This window comes from Ascidia mentula, chromosome 7 (genome assembly GCF_947561715.1).
Source record: "Ascidia mentula chromosome 7, kaAscMent1.1, whole genome shotgun sequence".
NCBI lineage: Eukaryota > Metazoa > Chordata > Ascidiacea > Phlebobranchia > Ascidiidae > Ascidia > Ascidia mentula.
The window spans coordinates 12,276,271-12,296,083 of NC_138572.1; the positions used below are offsets into that span (position 1 = coordinate 12,276,271).

General features: G+C 35.1%; 2 protein-coding genes and 1 non-coding gene across 4 annotated transcripts; 2 read left to right on the plus strand and 1 right to left on the minus strand.

The window, feature by feature from the left end:
* Positions 1–228: 228 nt before the first annotated feature.
* On the minus strand, positions 229–8,192 carry LOC145907894 (conserved oligomeric Golgi complex subunit 6-like). Of its 2 annotated transcripts, XM_082994995.1 has the most exons (14): positions 4,792–4,993; positions 4,508–4,651; positions 4,328–4,399; positions 3,977–4,147; positions 3,821–3,903; positions 3,597–3,761; positions 3,050–3,309; positions 2,728–2,884; positions 2,547–2,670; positions 2,205–2,336; positions 1,716–1,861; positions 1,531–1,588; positions 599–775; positions 229–543 (listed from the first exon to the last, which is right to left on the minus strand). In XM_082994995.1, exons 1-14 carry the CDS (start codon positions 4,882–4,884, stop codon positions 370–372), a joined length of 1,956 nt encoding a protein of 651 aa, XP_082851121.1. In that variant the 5' UTR covers positions 4,885–4,993; the 3' UTR covers positions 229–369. The 2 variants fall into 2 exon arrangements, 1 of the variants encoding a protein (XP_082851121.1); XR_014402904.1 differs by lacking the exons at positions 229–543; positions 599–775; positions 1,531–1,588; ... (7 more) ...; positions 3,977–4,147; positions 4,328–4,399 and having other exon boundaries at positions 4,513–4,651; positions 4,792–8,192.
* A 393-nt stretch (positions 8,193–8,585) lies between these two features.
* On the plus strand, positions 8,586–19,298 carry LOC145909286 (DNA-directed RNA polymerase III subunit RPC2-like). The gene is made up of 24 exons (XM_082996655.1): positions 8,586–8,778; positions 9,146–9,320; positions 9,647–9,803; positions 9,938–10,061; positions 10,151–10,345; positions 10,470–10,574; positions 10,667–10,831; positions 10,942–11,052; positions 11,545–11,706; positions 11,930–12,137; positions 13,301–13,411; positions 13,885–14,083; positions 14,341–14,514; positions 14,987–15,114; positions 15,270–15,334; positions 15,588–15,732; positions 15,963–16,144; positions 16,246–16,362; positions 16,703–16,811; positions 16,869–17,009; positions 17,250–17,379; positions 17,493–17,606; positions 17,834–17,963; positions 18,268–19,298. The coding sequence occupies exons 1-24, from the start codon at positions 8,737–8,739 to the stop codon at positions 18,442–18,444; spliced, it is 3,366 nt and encodes a 1,121-aa protein (XP_082852781.1). The 5' UTR covers positions 8,586–8,736; the 3' UTR covers positions 18,445–19,298.
* Positions 14,778–14,851, plus strand: Trnat-ggu (transfer RNA threonine (anticodon GGU)). The gene has a single exon. It is a non-coding gene; the product is annotated as a tRNA-Thr (tRNA).
* Positions 19,299–19,813: the final 515 nt, after the last annotated feature.

Consider the following 19,813-nt stretch of genomic DNA (forward strand, 5'->3'; position numbering starts at 1 on the left):
GCAAGTAGGCTACATTTTTCGATTGCATATTATTATTGTGACAGGACCGTGTTATTTTTACTGAGTCGCATTAAACTACTCACTGGCTTGGAATTTTCACCCATAAACCAAATGATAGCTTGATTCGAATTAAACCGAATCTTGTAGAGTTACGGAGAGGAAAACCAACCTGACAATTAAACCTGCGTCAACAGACTATTACTAATATTGGCAGCCATATAATAACGGCCGATAAGGCAATTTATTGCACAAAATTCCAAGTATAAGCAAAAGCACCGATAGCATAAATTTGCTTCAGCTTAAAGTGGTAAATTTACTCCCTTTCAAAACTTAGAGGAAATAAATCAAAATTATCCATCGGAATTGACGTTAACACAGAAGTAATCGTATTTGATCTGGAGTTTTTACGGCGAAAGTTGCAGAGTCAAACATATTCGCGTCATCTGTGAATACGTCATACACCACTTTGTACGCTGACGTCACAAGTTCGTTGGCGCGTGAAGTCGCCACTTCCTTCAGGGTGGCGCTAGCGAGCATGGACACCTAGAAGGATCAACGTGCAGTTTACTCTGTTGAGATGAAACATTAAGACAATTACCTGGAGTAAAACCGACTCATCAGGCGAGTGTATGACGTCATCAAAGCGTTGGAATGCTGACGTAAATGACGCGCGATCAAGTCCAGCAACTTTGGAAAGTGGTCCATCGTCATGTTCATGTTTTAAAATTGTTTTGTAAACATTGGCAATTCCACCACGCATGAGTATAGATGCCGCCTAATAAAATATTTAAAATACAATGAGAAATTAGATATATATGCATATACTGATACATAATGCCATTGAGCCAATAATAATCAGTGAGCTGCAGACAGTGCTCATTAATTTGACGCTAGTGACCGAGTCGGTTCTGTCAGTTCACTTGCCAGGAAGAGACTACTCCACTTTATGGTACCAAACTAGGTATAAACTACCTGAGACCACCCACAGTGGAACACATAATGACCAAACAACTATTTTAAAATGAATGCTGTGGTGGGCTCAGTGTCACATAAGTCATGCAGATTGTAAATTATTCTATACCTCTGTCAGCTGCAATGATGAGATATAATAGTTTAAAATTCAATATATTCGTTCTGAAATCGACCTTTTTGTAACGCTACTTGTTGTGCGTGACACAGGTGGAAACTTCACGTTTGCAATATAATTACAATATAAAATAACCTTGTGTCAAACGCATTTACTGTAAATGGTCTGGTGACCCAGACATGGCTAGACAGAGTGACTTGAGGTTACCACCAGTAGCCTATTTGTTCGACCAGTTTTAGCATTTCATTTTCAGTATTCTACTTTTGTTTTCCGTTTTATTTTAGAATTGAAGATAATTCTTTAGCGAAACATGTATTCTTAACAATAAATGCGTTTGACACAAGGTTATTTTATATCGTAATTTTGCATAATAGTTTAAAATGTTTCTACAGTGTGCAGCTGCCTTTATGTTAAAATTTAAACAAAATTATCATTCCATTCACCTGCTCGTTAACAAGTGTGTCAAGGTGGGCATCAATTTGTGCAGAAAGCATTTCAATTCTAAAAAAAGAATACATTGCCATCTACTATCCACCCACATACATATATCCAATAAAATAAATATATATACAGAGCAAATACTTTATCACAGCCATCAAGTCAAAATGCTTTGCCTATTTTCACATACTTTTGATCAGTAAATTCATAGAGAGAGAGCATGAACTTGATGGAATGCATGCAGTTGATGACATAAGCAGCCATGTCTGCAGGTTGTAATTGACTTGCAGAAACAGCACACATCTGCAGAAGTGGATCGAGTACTTGGTTCATCACCTGTAATGTGTATGGTGCACATTGTATGAAGAGTTGCTTAAATGAACATTATCAGTTTAAAAACCAGCAGTTATTCAAATCACATGTGTAACACAAATCATTGTAACTTAAATGCAACATCTGTTTATGTCAATTTAATTACCTGTTAAGTTGAAACAACTCAAAAATAAAACATTTAATAAAAATACAACAGAATGAAACAATTACAAATAGGCAGTGATTACACTCATTTGTTTATCCATTGTATGATACAATATATCAATAACCACATCTTATAAATTATTGAACTTGACATTTACAATTGGGGTTTAAAATATATTTTGAGAGTGGTCATTTTACCAACCTGGACGAGATCTGTGTGTCTTTCTTTTGCTGGAAGGATTGAAGCATCATGAGAATCAAAAATATCTCGTAAAAGATGGAGTGTTTCATTTAAAGTACGAGGTGGTGACAAGTCACTAGGTGGCAGTTCAACCTACAAAACAATGTTTGACATGTGACAGAAATATGGACAGTGATTGACAACATTTATCAAACACCTACCCCATAGTATGTATGGGGCCGCATACATTGAGCAAAAACCTGTCTAAAGTTCTCAGTATAATCAGGGTTGTGGTAAAAAAACATGGTATGACAATCATAATGTGCCTAAGTTGTGAGTTAAAATTAACATGCATAAACTTACCTTGTCCAACAACTTGCTTGCAAGGTATTGGAGGCTGTTAAAGAACAGTTTGCGACACAAGACGTACATATCATCGATGGTTTGCAGCAAAGAAATATTTTCACACATCTTGCCAATTATATCCCTGAGGTATTTTAATTTGTCAGCAAATGTTTGTTATCTCAACAAACAACATACAGACCTTATCGTGTTATGATAAAACTTCAGTAAGTTGGTGAGTTTATACAAAGTGAGAGTGCCCGGTTCTGACACAAGAACCTGCTCAACTCGTACTTTTAGTGGCCGACAAGCTCCTTCAAGAATATGAGCAAGTGTATCTCTACTTGCTTCGTCTGTGGCTGTTGTGAACAATAAACATTATTTTATGATGTATAAAACATGGTTGATACAAAACTTTTTCTACATGCAGAATATAATGTTATGGTGGAAAAAGAAAATGATCACATTTGAAACAAGTTAGAATGATGACACATTGAAGATTACATTCAAGTGAAATTACATACACTTTTCACACTCTGCAATCATCTGCGATAGATTTTCTTTCTCTGAGGCAGATGCTTGGTGCAACCACGCGAGCATGTCACCAACATATCTCAATGGGTCGTGGGCATGAAGTTCAATTGGTTTCGGACCATGAATCTTTTTTTCACTTTCTAGAGTGGGGCTGCCAGGTGGACCACTGGGAATTCCCCGGGTCAGGGCATCTATAAACCCACGTACTACAGCCCCTCGACGGGCGGTTGCATATTCGTCCAGTGTATAACTGTGAATATCAGTTTGTAATGTTTTAAACATTTTTCATACTAATTACAAAAATTTCACAGTGAACAGCTGCAAGATATTAAATGGGTGATTGGCAGTAGAGCAACACATACTTAAAAAATGATGCAAATTTTGCCAAATCACAGCCTAATTCTAGCTGAATGGTTTAAGTTTACGGTTTATTTGTTAGCAATAAGTTTATTCTGCATTCCAACATTAGTAAAAAAAAACAAAGTAATGAAACAGGAATGTATTTTGCTATGAGAGCACACAATGGGTTACTCTTACCTGAACAGGACTGGTCTGTTTTGTAATGCTTTCATGGCCTGTTGTTGAGTTGGTGAGATGTCAATTGCATCTGAAGTTAAAGAACGGCATTGGGATTGACTCCATCTGTATAATCGCTCGTATGCAGACTCCTGCTGAAGTGCCATCTGTTCCATTATTTCCAAACTGAAAACATAAAATAAATGTCACAATTATTTCAGAAAAATTAAAATTACGAGACCTACCCGGCAGTTTGTTGATTTGTCCGTAAAAGCACTTTTACATCGGAATGAATTTGTTGGACTTTTTCCAACACAGCAAAGAAACCCTAGCAAAAAAATTGTGTTGCTACCAATACATTTTCCCTAAATCTGTTTCAAAACTGAAACAAATCTACTCACAGGGTCTAAGTATCCATCCTTACAACTTTGAAATACTTTCATCTCATTCGGTTTGAGCTGAAATCGGTCCAAAAATGCTTGTGCCAGTTCAGAATGAACTTCTAACTTCTGTTCTTCTGCTTTTAAGTCACTGGTCATCGTTATAAGTTCTTGAGTTTGTTCCTTTGTTGCCTGGAGGAATGCCACACAATGTTTAACTCAGAACATGGGTTTACAAAACATTTTCAGATTATGGTAAAGACTGTATATTTTTTAAATATTTTTACACAATAAATTACATCCACATACTGTTGCTATAGATTGAAAATAAATGTGTTTTTTACTATTCGATAATATAACAAAAAAACTCACACTCAAGCGATCAGTCATGTCCTTACAACAAGCAGTCATCGATTGAACATCAGCGTGAATCAACTCCAGATCCTGGAACACAATTTCAAAAAAGGTTTTCTATTGACGTGCATATTATAAAGCGAAAGCCTGGGTTTTTAAATGCTTTAAACTGGTGGCTTAAATTGTCAAAAGACTTACCTTAACCACATGACTAAAGGAATCCACAAACTGTTGGTTAATGAGGAGACTCCTCCTTTCAATCTCACCACGCAGATTTCTGCGAGTTCTGATATTGTTGTCAGTAAAAAATGTGGAAACAGTTTTCAGAGCTTCAATCATGTCCTGATCCAATGAACACTCAAGTTATTCAATTACAAGGCATTACTTTAACTTGAAAATCATATATTTAAATTTTATCAAAGAAAAACGTTAAACAGACGACCCAGGATTATTTATAGTAATTCCTGCAAAATATAACTTACCTTGTCATTATCTAATCTTGTGTCCAAAATCTTTTTAAGTTTTTTTGATAATGGGTGGTTTCCCTGCTGCAAACTTACAGCACTTTCATCCATGTTGAAGCAAGTTAAAGTTAGTAGCAATATCTTCTTTACAAATTTTATCTTAAAAAAAATTTCAAAAGAATATATTTGGTAAAAATTAAAGAATCCAAATGAAACAATGGGACACACAAAAAGTTTTACTTGACATGGCCTAATATTCATTTCAAAGAAATTTTGACTAAAATACACTTGGATCTGTTGATATTTTCCTTCCTAAGGATATTGACGCTTTTATATGTTGTGTGATATTTTGCAACAACTCAGGGTTAGTTGTCGTTTTAACAATCTCCAACAATTCATAAACTTGTGAAATAAGCGTTTTTTGTATTTCACCAGATTTTCCAGAGGAGTCGACCACGAACTTAATGTCACTGTTCGTATTACCAGAAGAACTTGCTACGACCAAATTTTGACAAGATTCTGACGCCTTTTTCTGGTTTTCAACAAGTTTGGGACTTTGTGGAATTTTGACAACAACTGGTTTAAACAAAGTTTTCTTTGTATGTGGGGATAAAGTCAGTTTACAACTTTTATCCCCAGAAAATTCATTGTTCTCTAATTGCATAGATGATGTTTCAGTGACTGGTTCTGAGGCGAGTTTGCATCTCTTCGGAGTGTGAACAACAATTGGATTAAGTGAAGGCAACAATTTCGGTTCAGAATTTTGCAATGGCCGAGAATTAATTACAAGTTTTTCTTCTGGTTTGTAGTTCAAAGAAGAATATCTTGCTTTGAAAATTTTAACAACTCTTCTAGTTTGATTGATTGGTTTCTGCAATAAAGCAATGCTTTGATTATTAGGTGTAACTTGGCTACTTTCTGCAATAGATGCATCTTGGCGTACTTTGGAAAGTTGCACAACAAGGGGCATTGCAACAGAAGTAGCATTCTGTCTGGTTTGTAAACTAATTTTACGAGAAACAGTATTTACCTGTTTCTTTACTCTGACTAATGTTGGCATCGTGGAAAACTGCTTCTGTTTTACAGAAATCGAATTAACAGTTTGACGTTGTATCTCTTTTGTAGTAAGAAGACTCTTTTCTTGATTCTTATCTCTAGAAAACCTTAAAAGGGTGTCTAAAATATCATCTACACTTTTATTGTTCTCCTTCTTGTTGAAGTAAACACACTGTAAAACCTTGTGGTAAGCCTCAAGGTTTATATCAGTGTTTGAGATTAAAGTAAATCTGTAACAAGCTGCCCACTTCACAACTTTGTCGTCGGTGACAAATCGATGGTGAAAAAACTCTTGGAATTCTATGGATACATCGCGAAGGTCATCTTGTACATTTTGCAACATTCTTCTAAACTTCTCTTTATTTGTTTCATGTTGCAAAGCTTTCAAATTTGCATAAACTGTGGCCTGAGTCTGAGGATTTGAAATGTGTTTTGCAATATGTTTTCTCCAGCATTTATCAACACTCTCATCACAATACAACCTCATTTTAGGAGTTCTAAACACTTTTTCCCAAGCGTCAAAAATGTCATCATCCAAGTTACCTACAAATACCTTTGTGATAAGATCTCCACATCTTTCTTTCAGAGCACCGAAAGCAAAAACTAAATGTTTGCCATCTTTTCTGTTGGAAACAACCCACGCAGCTGGAACCAATTCATCTTGTCCATCAATTACCATCACTGAGGTCAGAACATATTTGGATTTAGTAACTGATTGAGTGGTTTCAACACAAACCAGATTCTCACCAAACTTTTTCCACAATTTTTTTTGAAATTCAGTCTGAATACACAGTAAGATGTCGTCCTCATGTAATGTGGGATGCGAAACATCTTGTTTTTTATAAACAACTATTGGATCATACTCAACTACAGCCGGTAACTTATTGACCCATTCAGCCTCTTCTATATTCTCAGATGGTTGAATGTGTTTGCTGATGTTAAATTGCTTCCTTATATTTGCAATGTCTGTTCGGGTAACAATGGAGTCTCGGTCTACATTGACAATATTACTTCGAATACTGTTTAAAATTTGCTGTGTCGTCATTCCACTTGATAATTTTTCACAAATTTTACGACGCATTCCAGCAGATAGTTTCAAGTGACATAGTTGTTTTCCATGCCCGACATGATCAAGACAATATTCAACATCAACTGTTCCTGATAAATTGTTTGTTCGTTTTCTAATATAAGCACAACAGTTTCCACCCATTTTGCAGGATCCTTGGGATTTCTGTGCTCGCGCTCCTCTTCCTTTGGATGTAAATACACCAGATCTATTGCAGTAGTAGTAAGCTACCAGATAGTTTTGTGTGCGAGTTTTACCAAATTTTTGAACAAATAAACTGTTCGTCTTTTTCTCAACTTGTGTTTTCCACTGAAAGAAATCAGTCTCGGAATCAAAGCTGGTTTTAAGAATATTTACGTTCTCATCATGTTGGTTTCTGTAATGCCAAATTAATTCTTTGTTGTTGGAAAATTTTGTCTCTCCGCAAAGTCTACATGGGGGGCCTGTGTCCTTAACTGCCTTTTCATATTGGTTCCAATGAAATCTTTTCCTGTGGTTAAAAAACGACTTTTTGCTGGCAAAAACTTTTGTGCAATACTTGCACGCCACTTCTGGCATGGTTGAATAAAATCACATGAAATAAGTTGGTTACAGTGTTTTAAACAAAATGTGAAAAAGTTTTGCAATGAAGCATCTTATCATACTTACACTATTTCACTGCAGAAAACACAAGTTAATTTATGAACACAACTCATGGTTTTGTAAATCTGTAGGATAAACAATATAGCTTCAATAACTGCTGTGAATCTCATTGCTGGACGTTGCAATTGTTTCTATAATCATTCTCGGTACACTCAGCGTTTTGTCAAAACGATACAGTGAAGACGAGTGGTAGAAAAAGTTCAATGGGAGAAGAGCAGGAAAACAAGGGGATAGGGGACATAAACATGCAGTACAAAACATTGAAATATTAAAAACTGTGATTAAACATATGGTGAGCAATGGGGAATTGAGATTGTACAAGCAATCAAAATGTCTGGCAATGAATTTCACAACAGTTTTGTGGTCTATTATCAGTGGTTCTTAATTAAAAACAGACAGTTATGGAGTTAACTGGACTTTTTTATCTTGATAGCGCAACTAAAGCCACATACTGTAAAAAACAACAATTAAAATTGTGCAAAAGCATAGGTCATTACCGGCCTGCGCAACTTTGCAAGAAAAAACATTGGGGTGTGGGTTTTTCACACTGAACTCAACATGATTACCTTAACTGTTTACTTTGCAAAAAATAAGCCACTGATCAACAACACAAATATAAACATATTAACTTTAAAAACAAGTGGACAACATTTTTCGATTCGATTGTGTTGTGTGCAAAAAGCCGTGACCGGCGGTGTTTCGACGTTTTGCGTTAATTCGACCATATCCCGGTCATCCGGTCAAACACCTGATGAAGATTTTGCAGGGACTTACATTTAACACAGATAAACTTTACTTTATTGCCACTAATATTCTTAAGGGCTATTACATAGTATATGTAAGTGACATTGGTTTTAGATTATACATGTATAATACTCATGTCTGTATGTATATTTTGTTATTTGTATGCTAACCTCTCATGCGTATCAAGCGAAATTTTGTCTCTCTGTATTCACACTCATTTTCAAACCACGTTTTTGCTTCAAAAAATGTCTTTTTCCACATTTTTTCAGAGAATAAATCAAATGGGTAGTAAATTAGGCCCTGGAAGATAACAATACATCATTGGCGACTTAATAAGTTGTACAATTCGTGATTGTATACTTGCCTTGCAGACACGGATAGAAGTAGCACGTGTTTGACAAAAATGTAAACAAAATAGATCGAATTCAGTTTTCGATATTTCAAGCGCGCCTAAAATGGAGGAAGAAGATCTCAAAAAGCCAATACTGGCACTTCAGGTAGGTGTTTTTGTATTCACGTTAATTTACATCAATGAAACTAAGGCATGTAAACCTATTTATGGGTATAAAAATGGCTAGTCTATGCAATCATCACTGACCGAAAAAATCCTCCACCAAATTTATAAACCTTCCAATCTGGAATGTATACTTTCTAATATATGTTTTCTGAATCATATCATGGGATCGATAAAAAGGAATAAATTCTGAATAAAACAAACTATAGTTTGTTGATAGACATGCCTAACAGCGTGCACACTGCAGTCTGCAACTCACTTTTGATGCATTTATCATGTGGTTATGATACTAATGGAACAAAGTTTTTGATGATATTGAATTTTTGTTTTTTATTATTCTTCTTTTGCAGGAAAAATGGTTGCTTCTTCCTGAGTTTCTCAAGGTTAAGGGGTTGGTAAAACAACACATTGACTCGTTCAACTATTTTATTAACATTGACATTAAGAAGATTGTTGAAGCCAATAAGAAAGTTTTGAGTGATGCTGATCCAAACTGGTATCTTGAGTACCTTGATATTCATGTTGGTGAGAAACTTACAACACAAGTTTAAGTCAACTGACATTTTCTTCGGATTTCATATCTTTCTGATTTTTATGATCTGCTTTTTAAACTAATTATGATGCTTGATAATGGTAAAAAAAGCCTGCACAAAGTTTTATTGTCAACCCAACAAATGTGTGTTATAAAGCAAATTGTCAGTACCATGTTTTTCTCAATTCATATTTAAATGAAGCAAATTGCATTTAAGAAATAGTAGTTGACGGAAAATATTGACAAATATTTTCATAAAGTTGACCAAAAATCAAGATTGTTGAAAAAACAACTTCTTATATTTTCATTATCGTTTTAGGTCAGCCAGATGTGGAAGAAAGCTTTACAATTACACGAGCAGTTACACCACATGAATGTCGGTTACGTGACATGACTTACTCAGCACCAATCACTGTTGACATTCAGTACACTAGGGGTCAGCAAAGGGTTATTAGAAAAGGATTGGCAATTGGAAGGTATGTTGTGTGCTTTAAGTTAAAGAATTGTGAAATTTTAATTGATAGTTAGTTTCTTCATTGGAATGTGACAAACTAAAATAAATAAAAACAACCAAGATTTATACTATCATAAATTTTTGTGTATATTGTAGAATGCCTATCATGTTGCGAAGTTCAAACTGTGTTTTGAATGGCAAGAATGCTGCTGAATTTGCAAAAATGAATGAATGTCCTTACGATCCTGGTGGCTATTTTGTATGTAAAGGAGTTGAGAAGGTGCATGTTGATTTTTTTATTTTTTCTGGCTGAGCTCTGAAATGATCCTTTATTCAAGCACCTTCTGGCATTGGTATGTTTGTATTCAGGTCATTCTCATTCAAGAACAAATATCAAAAAACAGAATGATCGTTGAAAGAGACCGAAAACATTTTGTTTCCTGTTCCGTGCACAGTTCGACCCATGAGAAGAAAACCCGAGTTAATGTGATTCAGAAGAAAGGCAACTTTTACATTCAACAAAATGCACTCAATGAAGATATGCCTGTGTGTGTGGTATTCAAGGTAAAAAAATGACAAAAAAGAAAGAATTTACAAAACTGCTTATATTTATTTTGTACTTTGAAATAGTGGTTGGTGTTATTAACTACATAATAATTGGCCTAACTGACTGATTGTTTTATTAAAGGCTATGGGTCTAGAAAGTGATCAAGCAATCATGCAACTTATTGGAACTGATGAAAGTTTAATGGCACTTTTTGCTCCATCTATCGAAGAATGTCAAAAATTACAGGTATGTGTGAATTTTGTATTTTATATTGCAGAGCTTTTTCATATTCGTCTATTGCAAGCAGACAATAATAACAAAAAGACAAATGTTTTTAGATTTTTACCCAACTACAAGCATCGCGATACATTGGAAGCAAAATTCGGCGCCAGCGAAGTTCATGGGGGTCGATAAGAAGGTCGAGGACGGATGAAGCTCGTGATTGGTTGGCGACCACTTTACTTGCTCATGTGCCTGTTATTGACTGGAATTATTATTTAAAGGTGAACCACTCACCATTGTATAAGTTGCTTCAGAAATTTTACCAAACTACAGAAATGCTTTAATTCAATTGTAAAAAAAAATTTAATTTATAAGTTTTTGTTGTGTGCAGGCCATTTACCTTGCGTTGATGATCCGACGTGTGGTTCTTACACAACTTGGTCAACTGGAAGTTGATGACAGAGATTACTATGGCAACAAAAGAATGGAGTTAGCTGGAGGGGTAATTACTATTTTTTATGGGTGTAACTTCTATATTCATTGCAATAATTAGTTTGTTATATTAATAAACATATATTATCAATATGCATTGTATATACATGAATTCAAATATCTTTTATACTGCTTTACAAATTTTATAATATATTTCTTGATAGCTCATTTGTTCATAGACAGGATATTTTCAATTGTTATAAAATTCAAATGACCAGAACATTCATGATTTTGTGTTTTCCAAAAATTTTCTTTATTATTATTTTACAAATTTGTAATCAAATTTAATGACACATCATTAATGGCAATCAATTAGGATGTCATTAGGTAGTTGGGTATAGACTTTTGCAATAAACACTGAAAACATGTTTTTTCTGAATATAGTGTCATGTGATTTCGTTTAACTGTTCTTTGTTATGAAATAATAACTTTAATTCAGCTTCTTGTTGTTTACACTTTTGTAATATCCCTGCATTAATAAAATTAACATTATATTTTCTAGTTGGTTTCATTGCTTTTTGAGGATCTTTTCAAAAGATTCAATTCAGAACTTAAGAAAATTGCCGACTTGACGATTCCAAAACCCAGAGCTGCCCAGTTTGATATCGTGCGACACATGAGACAAGATCTTATAACTTCATCACTGATCAATGCTATTTCAACTGTACGTAACAGTGTGCAATATTCACAAACTATCTACCTGTGTTTATAAGTTTTTGTCTTACATGTGTAAATTATATTTTATTTGTGTTGGAGAATTCTCAGCATTGAATTGAGTAAATCCATTGTTTTGTTTCAAATTTTTTTCAAAACAGAGATTCAAAAATGGTAATTTCAGAAAAGCTTTTCGTTCAAATCTATAGCCTTCTACATGTATATTTTTGCAGGGAAACTGGGTTGTAAAACGTTTTAAAATGGAGAGAAAGGGGGTGACGCAAGTACTAAGCAGACTTTCTTACATATCTGCACTGGGAATGATGACTCGCGTAAACTCACAATTTGAGAAAACTCGAAAAGTAAGCGGACCACGTTCCTTGCAACCTTCTCAGTGGGGAATGCTTTGTCCGTCCGACACACCAGAGGGAGAAGCTTGTGGTGAGTTTCACTGCTTTGTTGTTAGAAATATCAAGCATTACATTATTAGTAAAATAAAGTTGGTCCAGTGCCACAATCGCCAGTGCACTTTTAAGACCTTTAGGACCTATATGGGTATTAAATTAGAGAGATCCTGTTTTCAAGGCCCTCGGCTGTAATGTATCTAGAGACTGTTCCGCTTGTTTCCCAATGACCGTTGATGGGTCTTGTGACTTACATAGAGACCTAAAATTCTACAAAGTTGAAAAAAAAAATTTGCTCCTGGATGAGACTGTACAGAGCAAGGACTTGTTGGGCCTCCTGGAAGATCATATGACCAACAGGGGGGTATACCCAGCCCTTGGGGGAGGGCTTTGACACTTTTTCAGCAACTAAATTTGATGCCATCGCATAGAGAAGAGTTGGAACTTGCAAAAAAATGCAAATGAGTGGGTAGTTGAACAATTCATTTTTCTGCAAAATCCAGTTCCATTTTTTGTTGCTCTTTTAGCCAAAATACTGAGTAACCAGGGGGGCAAATGGCCCTAGGGGGGTGGCTAAACCTTTTTTTCGGAGACTAATTTCGATCAAAATTTGTAGATATGGGATGGACCTTTCATAAAATCACAAATGATTGGACACTTAAACGATTCATTTTTCCACAAATACAGCCTGATTTGTTTGCTCCATTTTCAACATAATTTTCAGCAGCACCCACCAGCAAGTTACTACCTAATTGGAATAGCCCAAAACCCCACTAAAACTGCCCCAAACACCCTAATATTCGCCATGACAACAGCACGCACATGTTCACTCATTCAAACTTAAATACATCACTGCTTTGCTTGGTGATGCATGACTTTCCATTGTGACACAGGTCTACACGGTGGGCATTTCCCAGCACAAAACTAATTTTCATAGAAACACCAATATGCGTCCTTCAGGCCTAAAAAGTGTGCGCTACTGTGCAGTTATTGATTTTTATGGCTGTTTTGCATTTATCATGTCTAAATTGTTTGAAACTTACATTGTTATCTTGTTAGATTTGTGTATCTGATTTTAAGACAACCTAATCAAGGGCTAGATTCTGCCACAGTTATCATGTCTTATATTTGGTAAATAGCCAATACTCTATACCTTTTACATATTCAATGGATAACATTTGGTACTTTTTTGTTTTTAAGGCTTGGTAAAAAACCTTGCATTGATGACTCATATAACTGTGGATGTTGAGGAAGAACCGACAAAACGACTTCTATTTAATTTAGGAGTGGAAGATGTTTATATGTTGTCAGGTAATGTGAACAGAAAGCAAACCTGATATTCATTGAACTGATAATGGCATGAGTTTTTGCTAAAGCGTGTTAAATAAACTAAAACATATCTGTGTTTCCTGCAAGAAGGTCCAGTCTTTTTCTTATCAAAATAACCAGCTATTTGAATATAAATAGTCTATTTGGAGTTAAAAATATCAAGCAAGCAGCTCTATAAATGTTTAATAATAGAAAAATATATTTCGCCTATTTTTAAAAAGATATATTTTAATAAGACAAAATTTAGTTGTTTTTCATATCATATTAAAACCAATCTTTATGGCTCATTTGTGGATTTAAAGAGGTTCGCTACTCAAAAACCATTTTTTGGTTGTAACTGGACCTTTTTCGTCTCTTCTGGGCTTATATGAGTGTTTTAAATATGTGTGTTATATATGATGATGATCAAAACAAACGAATCTTGAATCTCAAAATACCCCATTTTCTATTTTAAGGTGAAGAAATACATTCCAAGGAAACGTACATGGTGTTTCTTAATGGAAATGTGATTGGAGTAACTTGCGAACCTGAACATCTTGTTTACACTTTACGGCTGATGCGACGCCATGGTTACCTAAATGATTTTATATCAGTTTGCACGAACAGAGCTCATCGAACTGTATACATTTCATCAGATGGTGGAAGGCTTTGCAGGTAAGGTAGCGAGCATTTAACACAATAAGGATTTTGCCATTGCAAATAGTTAAACAATGACTTACTCTTTGTTTTTTTACATTTATAACATCTTTAAAAATTTGCTTAAATTACAAACAAAATAGGTAACTTTATATAAAACTATCCTGTGATGCGTTTTTTCTCATCCATTTGCAATGAACTATTTGTGTATGTTTTTGTCGAACATGAAAACGAAATTTTTATGGAAATAGTGAATTTACCTTATTTTACCCCAGGCCTTACATCATTGTTAAGAAAAGCAAACCACTAGTTACACCTAAACACATAGAAGAACTTAAACGAGGCATCAGATCTTTTGAGGACTTTCTTCGTGGAGGTCTTGTGGAATTCCTGGATGTTAATGAAGAGAACGATTGCAATGTTGCACTTGACGAATCTTTAATAAACAAGTATTTAAAAATATGCAGAAGTAATGCCATGCTTGGCTGCGAAGCCTGTGAACCTTATGATCGGAATATTAGAGCTGTGATCGCCAAATATAAAGGGCCTGCGCAGTGGGGCGATCCCGCCTTGCTATGCATAAGCATGGCATTACTTCTGCGTTATCTGATTACGGTGGTGGAGATCCTCTACGCATGTGAAGGTCGCCTGACAAGTTGTGCGCTTGCGCACCAGTGTACCTTGGCCACAATATACCCCGTGAAGCCACTGAGCTCCTGTAGCTCAGTTGGTAGAGCGTTGGGCCTGGTTAGCCCAGGGTCGTGAGTTCAAACCTCACCGGGAGCTTGATTTTTCAGATCTCGCTCCGACTTGTCGGGAAAAGTGGCTGATCCAGCTTGGCTGCAATGCCTTGGCTGCGAAGCCTGTGAACCTTATGATTTAAAAATATATTAGTTATTCAATCAAACATTATTTTTGTAGAAAGACGACCCATTTAGAGATCGAACCCTTCACTTTGTTAGGTGTGTGTGCAGGGTTAATCCCATACCCACATCACAACCAATCACCCCGAAACACTTACCAGTGTGCCATGGGGAAACAAGCTATGGGTGAGATATTTAATTTGGACATGAATATAAAATAAATCTAAATTAATCTGAAAATTTCAAAAGAGTGAAATGAAAAAAATAAGGAGAAAAACAACTATAATTTTTTGGGTAAAGAAGGTATATTTGCTTTATAATTTTACAATTTATTATGACAGGAACTATCGGATACAATCAACAACAACGTATCGATACTCTCATGTATCTTCTTGTCTACCCACAGGTGATGTCATCTTTTTATTATCTGCTCAATAGAAATCTTTGCACTTTTTTGTTATTAAGCAACTGTTCAAATCAGTCTCTGGTACACAGACCAGAGCTGTCTTTCGTCACTTTATAATCGCACAGCTCATTGGCCCGGCTGTTAAATTTGTATTAACTATTGGCCAGTGAGGTAAAGTTTATCCACTCTAATTTTAAATGCTTTTACATGGAGAGTTGTTATATATTTGAAACCAACTAAGTATTATTTTCAGGCCCCTCTTGTGAAATCACGAACAATTGAACTTATTAACTTTGAAAAGCTTCCTGCTGGACAGAATGCAATTATTGCAGTGATGAGTTACAGTGGGTATGATATTGAAGATGCCCTCGTATTAAACAAAGCATCGGTGGATAGAGGTATAGTCAGGCTATACCCACACAAGAATCATTTTTATATTCTTAGCTTGTTTTGTGGTTTTATTTATTAATATTTTACCATTGACAAGTTGACATTATTTTCTACATCTCAGTGCTTGCATCGAAAATCGAAAAATATTTTTTTTCAAAAAATCAACCCCAATAAGAATTTTCCACAAACCATAATGTAAAACACTCATAAGGTCTTTTTTATATTTTTTAAACTCCAGGTTATGGTCGTTGTTTGGTTTACCGCAACCAGAAGTGTATTTTGAAGCGTTACGCTAACCAGTCATTTGATCGAGTTATGGGTCCAGCACTTGATGCTGATACAAAACAACCAATTTGGAGACATGAGGCACTGGATGCAGATGGAATAGTTATGCCTGGAATGAGAGTACAAAATAAACAGGTGCTTGGGAACATTTTGTGTTGCTTCCGCCATGTTTGCATATAATTTAATTTAAGCATTGGAATGTTACATACATAAAAAACATTACATGAATATTGTAGGTGTTGGTAAACAAGTCATGTCCACTGCAAACAAGTGTCATTAACAAGGATCAACCTCCGCAGTACAAAGAAACACCAAGTTCTTATCGTGGCCCAGTTCCATCCATGATTGAAAAGGTATTTTGCAATTCATCTGACAACTTTTAGTTGGCCCATGTTTGCCTTCTTTGCCAACATACCCAATAAAACTTCATAAATAAGTGAGACACAATGCACATATGAAGTTATGTCAACATGTTTTTGCAACAAAATTAATTTCTGAATGTTTGAATGCAAAAAATATTTTCCATAGATGAAAGGTGAATGTGTATGTAGTAAGCATCCATGGATGATAAAACACAATATTTATTCCTTGTCCAAGCTTGCCAGCAGGCTCATAGTTTTGGTCTTCATCTATATAACCTATAAAAAAAAACAATTAAAGATTTGAAATAAAGAAGTCTTCCTAATGCACTAGGTCATGGTTTCATCAAACACCGAGGAATCTTTTTTGATCAAAATGCTCTTACGGCAAACACGAAGACCTGAATTAGGAGATAAATTTAGCAGCAGACATGGACAGAAAGGTTTGACACTGTTCCTTAAGTGACAAAAATGTTGCAATTGAGAACTTGTGTGTGTAGGAGTTACCGGTCTGATTGCCCAGCAAGAGGATATGCCCTTCAATGATCAGGGGATTTGTCCTGATGTTATTATGAATCCACATGGTTACCCTTCCCGCATGACTGTCGGAAAATTGCTGGAGTTGCTCGGAAGCAAAGCTGGTGTGTTTTCATAACTTGTTTTTAGGTTGTTGTTTTTTCCATAACTTGTTTTATGTGTTACTGTTGATATTACCGTGAAGGATATTAATATTTGGTGTACCACAAAGTGTGTGCAACAATATATCTAAATGTTTTCAATCTTTCATTTGTTAGAAACAATTGTCTCAGATTGCAATCGGCTAGTTATAGAAACTGTTGAAAAATTTACCAATTTCTTATTTATCGAGTTTGTTTTTTCAGGTGCGATTGAAGCAAAGTTTCATTATGGAACAGCATTTGGGGGTGATAAGGTTGAAGTTTTATCTAAAGTTCTCAGTGATCATGGATTTAATTATCTTGGAAAGGATTGTTTAACTTCCGGAATCACTGGGTATGTCTTCCTAAAACTAGCCTAATGAATAGTAAGAAACAAGGATAAATGTGTTTTATGTGCAAATACACTCTTGTCCCTATTGCCACTTTCATATTTTGGTAATGGTTCAGAGAATCACTAGAAGCGTATATCTACCACGGCCCTGTGTTCTACCAGAAGCTCAAACACATGGTTTTGGATAAAATGCATGCTAGAGCACGAGGACCAAGGGCTGTTCTTACCAGGTTTTGAATTTATTTGTATAAAAATATACTTTTTTGTGTGTATTTAAAAAATTGCTGCATTTTACAGTAAATTAATCTGATTGTTTGATATGTTTGTGATAAGATTATAGTATATAACTATTTTCTGTTCAGATTCATTTGTATAAATGACAATTTTTTTATTCAGAATGCTAAAATATCATGTTTTTGTGTTGGAGATTTATTTTACTTTATAAATAAAAAAACAGGCAACCAACAGAAGGTAGATCTAAAGATGGTGGATTGCGATTGGGTGAAATGGAGAGGGATTGTCTGATTGGTTACGGGGCAAGCATGTTACTTTTGGAACGACTCATGATATCAAGTGATCAGTTCGAGGTTTGTTCTGTACTTGGTGTGGGTCTACATACATGCTTCCAACTTATTATGTTCCGTGGACACAATAAACAATAATCCATACTTTTATTTCTCCCAATGAATAACAAGTATAGTAACACTGTAGTAAACCAGTACAATATAGTAACTTCTGTAAACAAGTGTCAGTAATATCACCAACATGATCAACTATGTTGCCTTTGTGCTCAATTCATATCAACAAAAACGTACACAATTGAGTATTATTATAGTTTAAATGGCTTTCATGAATTGCTCTCATCCCTAAATCCCATAAATTTGTCCACAGGTTGATGTTTGTGGAAAATGTGGTTTGCTGGGATATGACAAATGGTGCCAACTTTGCAAATCGTCCAAAGAAGTTGCAACTTTAAAAATTCCCTATGCATGCAAGCTTCTCTTTCAAGAACTCACGTCTATGAATATTATTCCAAGACTTAAACTTAAACCTTACAACCAAGTATGACACAAATGAAAAGTTTGAAGTCGTCACATCTGTAGTTTGTGTCGTGACTAAAGTCATGTTGGTTCAAAAATTGTTCCATTACTTTTTTATGTCTAAATTGTTTTGTTTCAATTTTTATTTAAGCCGAGTTATCGGTTATGTGGGTGATTGTGTTGAACGTGGTGTTTTGTTTAAAATACTTCTTGTTTTAAATCACACAATGCACATTGTTGAAACTGGAACCTGCTTTGTGATCCAACTGCAATAAAAAATATGTTTTTTGAAAGAAAATAGTTTCATGCAAAACAATTTAAATTTGGAATGCGGTAACGTGAGCCATGATTAACTGCTTTCAATTTATTCGTTCGTTTTTACGTCCAAAACCACCGGAAGGATGTCTTGCCAGGGTCCTTTGCAGATTGTTATTTGCACGTGTTTAGATTCAAATATTGTTGTTTTCGCACTTAACACAAACCCCGGGAATTGATCAGCGAAGTGTGAAACACTGTTATGCTTGAATGCGTGAGCGACATACCGTTTTTGGCCAAAAACGTAAGACGTGGACCAGACACTTTGGGCTTAGCCAAACCGCGACATAGTTTTGTTAGCTTAATTTAATCTTCATATTCCACGGAACGTATTTTTTGGCATCACACGTTTTCATTATCAGCTGATGCACAATAATGGACGTTCGTCGCAGTTTAATCCTTCAACGCCGAATTGGGGAAAGATTGCTATCTCCTACATAGTGGGTTGGATAATAGTTGTTTGTTGCGGGTCATTTTGTAAACTTGCACGACTTGCCAACCTCCACACTAGATTTATTTAAACAATAATCTATGTCCAAATATTTGATTGCTGTGTTTTTTTTGTCAAAAGAAATTGGAAATTTTTTGGTGTTTCGTATTTACTACAGTACTTAATTGGAACTTTGCGAAAAAACAACATTTTTATGGTGTTGCATTTTAACGTGCGTTGAAACATAAAGTATAAACACAAAGCACAGATTGCTATAATTGAACTCACCATTTACAATAAAAATCATTCGTTGAATTGTTAGATATTAAATCTTACTGTGTACATCAGGTATGTTTTAAACAAAAGTGGCAAATTTACATGTTCAAAAAACGTTTTTGATCTCTTATCTCCGAACAATTAAAAATGAGGAAAATCTTAAATTGTAAAATTTTCATTTGGAAAATATCACGGTCTGATTTGTACATATCACAGTGTGATGTAGTTCGCGTAAATGTGGCGAAAAGTGCAAAAAGTAGCGCAAATGTTCAGCAGAAACAGAAAAGTGAATTATATAAGAATCACTAACGTGGAATATTAATTCTACATCAGAAAAAGTTTTTAACTTAGGCCCACACCAGTATTTTTGTTGAAG